The sequence below is a fragment of the Cyclospora cayetanensis genome, unplaced genomic scaffold, assembly GCF_002999335.1.
Source record: "Cyclospora cayetanensis isolate NF1_C8 unplaced genomic scaffold, CcayRef3 CcayRef3_contig_10, whole genome shotgun sequence".
Classification (NCBI taxonomy): Eukaryota; Apicomplexa; class Conoidasida; order Eucoccidiorida; family Eimeriidae; genus Cyclospora; species Cyclospora cayetanensis.
Window position 1 is genome coordinate 19,897 of NW_020312037.1, and position 5,275 is coordinate 25,171.

The 5,275-nt window shown below is 48.5% G+C and overlaps 1 protein-coding gene across 1 annotated transcript; it reads left to right on the forward strand.

Moving 5' to 3' along the window:
• Positions 1–427: 427 nt before the first annotated feature.
• LOC34622545 (protein arginine N-methyltransferase 1) lies at positions 428–2,129 on the forward strand. The gene is made up of 5 exons (XM_022735703.1): positions 428–707; positions 842–1,248; positions 1,357–1,488; positions 1,604–1,696; positions 1,860–2,129. The coding sequence occupies exons 1-5, from the start codon at positions 428–430 to the stop codon at positions 2,127–2,129; spliced, it is 1,182 nt and encodes a 393-aa protein (XP_022590596.1).
• Positions 2,130–5,275: the final 3,146 nt, after the last annotated feature.

Genomic DNA, 5,275 nt, shown 5'->3' on the forward strand with positions numbered 1-5,275 from the left:
AGTCTAGTAAGCTGCCCATGTGTTCTTGCTCCGATAGCAGGACAGCCTGTCTATATGGATAATAGCATTCACTATTGCCGCCAACATAGACTTCCTTATATCGTTCTTTATTGATACGGTCCATGCGAGGTAGTTGTCTTCTTAGAGGGGCCTGCGTCAGCATCCTGATTTAGACTGCTCTTGGTTGGATGGACCCCACAAATCGGCAGTTTGGTACTGCCCCACATGCAACTTGAAGCTCGTGTACATTTTGGGGCCTACTAGGAGTTGTGATTGATCCCACTCCATTTGGCCGCCCTAGGTCTAGCTACCACATTGCTGATATAGAGAATGTGTCTGCTTATTGCCCTGTTGTGTTGTGGTGTACAGGCGACTCTCGACTGCTGGGGCCATCTGGGTGACCTTGTGCGTTGTGTGTTCTTTGACAATGGAGTCAAACCAGTCCAGCCAGAAGTTAGCGTCCTCCCCAAACGCTCAGGGAAATGGAACTTCTGGAGGCAGCGGACCATGGCGCGGCAGCCGTGGGGGTCGGCCTGCGTTCGCGCAGCCTAATCAGTGCCAGAAACTGTCTCCCGAAGAGAAAGCTGCTTTCACCGCCGATTGGAAGCAGCTGCAACAGGACAACATATCTTCTGCTGACTACTACTTTAATTCATATGCACATTTCAGCATCCATGAGGAAATGATTAAAGACTCTGTGCGCACCTGTAAGGCTGCCACCCCCCAAAACACGTCAAAGATTTGCATATATCAGAGTTACTTGTGGACCGCGAATGTGAATTCACGAATCTATAGAAATATGACTCCTAGGGTAGGTGCGGCTTTTCAATATTCGTCGCAGGTAGCTATCAACGAGCAATTATGGACAACGAACATCTGTTCCGAGGGAAGGTTGTGCTGGATGTTGGCAGTGGGACTGGTATACTTTCCCTCTTTGCCGCTCGAGCTGGTGCTAAGCACGTTTACGGCATTGAGTGCTCTGAGATTGTGCGCATTGCCCGGAAGATTGCAGCAGCTAATGGGTTGGAAGATCGCGTAACGTTTGTCGAAGGGAAGGCTGAAGATATTGAACTGCCGGTGGAAAAAGTCGATATCATCGTTTCAGAATGGATGGGATACTTTCTTTTATATGAGAGCATGCTTGATACAGTGATTTACTGCAGGAATAAATGGCTCGCAAAGGATGGACTGCTCTTTCCAGACAAAGCGCACCTATACCTTGCAGCAATTGAAGATGCTGATTACAAAGTCAGAAACGCATTGCACGCCATCCAGTCCATTGCAGAACACCAGGCTAAATGAGTTGAATGTGGTGACATTAGATAGTGCACATATTTTATGGGGGTGTTGGCTTAGGAGGAGAAAGTTGGATACTGGGACAACGTGTACGGTCTCGACTTCTCCTGCGTCAAATCCTGTATCATGGAAGAACCCATTGTGGACACGGTCGACGATGGTGCAGTTGCGACAACATCGTGTTGTGTGTTGGTAAGGACATGAATGCCATTCCCCTTGTAAATTAAGCGGTACTCATAGCTGTAAAGGCTCCTGCGGTTGCCAATTTCTAAAACCACGACAAAAAAAAATTGAATGTGTGCCGCAGGAAATCGACCTCGCCACATGCACTCCAGAGGATTTGGATTTCTGCGCCGCGTACAGTATACAGCTGAGGCGGAAGGATTTCCTCCATGCTTTTGTACGTTGCCTCCCGTATGCATGTAGCTTGACTTGCTATTTTACTCCTGGTTTGTTCTTTCCTCAGTGTAGGTGGGGTTTGTTTAGCTTGGCTAAGTACTGTAGCTGTAGTGGCCTCCGCTGAAGTCTTGTCTCGTTAAGTGCTCCCTGTGTTGCGAATTTAGGTTGCATGGTTCGATGTAGTGTTCAGCAAGTGCCACAAGCCGGTGGTCCTAAATACGTCTCCTCATAACCGTTACACTCACTGGAAGCAAACAGTATTCTACATGGAGCATGTGCTTGTGGGGGAGGTTGGGGATACGGTGAAGGGCCTTATTGCCGTAAAGAAGAACAAGAAGAATCCAAGGGATCTGGATATTAAGATATCTTATGCATTCGAAAACCGCCATACCGCGAAGCCCATAGCAAACACACAATTCTACAGACTCAGGTAGATATATCAAAGTCCACTGCAAAGGGCGAGAGGCAAAACGTGTTGAGGGTCACTGTCTGGAACGACCACTAGTGGTCAGGTGTTTCTGAGTGAACACACGACTAGGGGGAGAGGCGTTTCTTTCATTTGCATCAAGGGGATCATGGAGTCATTATATAGCCACGGTAATAACCGTGGAGTTGCCACAATTCTGGTTACCCAGGTACTTTAGCGTGCATGCAGCAAGGGCAGTTGCAAAGACGTTAAACTTCATTGAGAGCCCAATGTTATGGCGAACCGAAGCGACAGAGTGGTTCCCGCTGTATCCACGGCTGCCTTGATGCATTCGTAGCGTAGCTCGAAGTGCAGGGGATGTGGCGGGAGGGAACATGCACATGGCGTCGGCGTAAACAGTTGTGCATTCATGCCGGAGTGAGGGCAGACATGCTGGCCTAGCCTCAGTGTGCACGGGAGCAGTTTCTTCCAAGCGTAAATGATGTACTCTAACTTTACAAACTATAATTTTGGTACGATTCAGTTGTAATACCGCGTGCTGACAGGAGTATCGAAACGGGCAACCCCATTTGTTGGCCGCAGTACGCCATGTCTCGCACACCTTAGCTCAGTGTCAGGTCAACCAACAAGTGCCTAAGGCACCTTTCTGCAAGCAGCAAGCGCTGTTTGTCAAACAAGCAAGGCCGTAATGCTTTGATAATGACTTATTCTCTGCCTGTGCTATTCTATCTGAGGTCTCCCTAGGGTGGCACTAACTCCAAACTCAATACTAACAAAAAAGCTGGAGTGTTCTTCGAAAAGGCTTCCCCCTTCCCCTTTATGCGCCCCTCGAGGTTCCGGCCTCACTCGAAAGTTATGAACATGGCTGAAATACAACCTCTGATCACGCCGAGTATTCACAGTTAGCTCCACAAAGCCTAGCGCGCATAGTCACAGCATTTCTTTTTCATGTATCGGGGGATGACACTCTGCAATAAATCTGGTACACAAACGACCCGAAACAACGCCCAACTCCTTAATAATTCTTAATGATATAGATCTAGTGTAGCAGAAAGTGTGGAAGGGTTGCTTACACCGCTACATCTTTCTCCAGTCTCAAGAACACGTCCTTGTGTTCCTTAGTTGTCCGCTGAGACCAACTGCATGCAGGGCAGCGGAAGAGTTTCGGCCTACCAGCACATTCCAGGCAGGGCTAAGCGCGAACTCAGTGCAGATGAGAAAGGAAATGTCTGCATTAAGCGTTAAAGTGAAATAAACGAGAAGGATGCACATGCTAGCCAGCAACGAATGATGACACCAACCAGCACGACCGACGCAGCCCATGGCTCACATTTCGTCGGAGCGCTGGAATATGTGAGCTTCCTGCCTCGAGAAAAACAAGACTAGTATTTCCGGCATCAAAATGCACACCAGCGTAGCAGCGCCTCCATGCGCCGTAAGGAAACCTCTTCATGCAAATGAGGGTATTTGCTGGTGCATGCAACAAAGTCGATCTGAGCCCAAAAGAAGCAAAAGGATGAATGTTGGAACAAACATACCTGAGTATGCCCACACATAAAATCGAGTGTTGATGAAACCGTAGCGACAATAAATAACTGCTTTTATAGCGGTACCGATTGGTGAAGGTAGCTAGTTCAGGCAGCGCAGGCGTTGGGGAGGGACAAGTACGTAGAACCCGCACGCGAGAAGACCGCCCCATGGTAACTAGAGTTTTTAACAGCGACATCGGCACACATTAGTCGTAGAATTAGGCACTTTTTTGGTTCCCAATAGATCCCCCGCTCCCACATATTTCACTTACCTGCACGGCAAAACCTGTAAACCATTCGAGAACTTTAGAAGCTTTTCAAGGAGGCCAATATTGGTAGTTCTGTGGCCACTCCCAACTTTCCCGGAGTGGACAAAAAATGGATGTTAATTCACGAGACAATCATATATGTTTCTGAGTTCCCGGCCGCAAACCTCTGCGTCTTGTCAGATTCTGATGCACTTCGTGCAGCCTGTTGAGCTACCAGGATCAAATCTCTAGGGGCGACAGACAGCTAATTGGAACTTTCGACAATTCTGTGCCAGGCTCCTCAGCATAGGGCCTTTAGTCGCGTGCACTAGATCGCTGGACTCTGAACTCTCCGCTACTAAGTGTGGCTGCTGACCCTAGAACACCAGGTCCAGACATGGATCGGAGAGGGGCGCCGCAGCCTATATAAGGGATGCAAGAGAAAAAAATGGGTAGACAAGCGTACTTTGTTAATATTATTCCATGGAGCATTAACAACTAGCTTAAGTCAAGCGATTAAAATCGCGTGACCAAGGAATGGCGGAAATTGCAGGGGAGTACGGTGGGTGCACTCTGTCTGCCCATCTGCTTCCTGGTGGCTCTTATTTGATGCTGTGGTCAATGTCTAGGCCGATCATAGACGCGTTTGAGTCTCTATCTGTCATACCTATTCTGAGAAACTCGTGGGGAGCTTCCAGAGTTTACATAAAAACAGTTGAGCAAGTACTTGAGCCGTAACAGCTGAAGCAGGCAAAAAATGGGCAGTTATGCTGAGTCTGTCGACAACGGCGCGAACGTTACTCCGAAATATTCCCTTCGGCATTACAACACCAGAATCCATGGTCACACCAGCCCCTAAATTTTTCCAGTTGTTGGGAGGTTTGGCAGCACGCTCGGGTTTAAGAAAATACGCGGGTTCAGCTCTTGACATTATCTGCATGGCTGTGCCTGCTCGTCTATTGTGGAACTCGTCCCAGGTCACAGAAGGACCGAGGGAGCTTTTCTACAGCACTGAAGATCATACGGGGGCCTCAGAAAACATAGTAATGCGCGGTGGGCAGACGGTTAATGTGTAACGAGGTTGGGATGTACAGGCGACGGAGTTTTGGCTTTGTTTTGAATCACGGCACGCCATCCTTAACGTGGACGTGCTTCGCCCTTTTGTCAACCTTGATTTTCGCAACCGTAGCGGAAGTATAGCTGTCAGGCAAAATACCCACACAATGCCAATAGATATCGTGGACAATCAGAAACAAGGCTGGCTGCTTTGCGTAATTGTGAATTACTGGGGTACCGCCAGGGCACATGAGTGAGCAAAATGGGAAAGCCCTTAGTATGCTACGAGCCCACGCCAGCCAACAGCAATAGTATCTTCA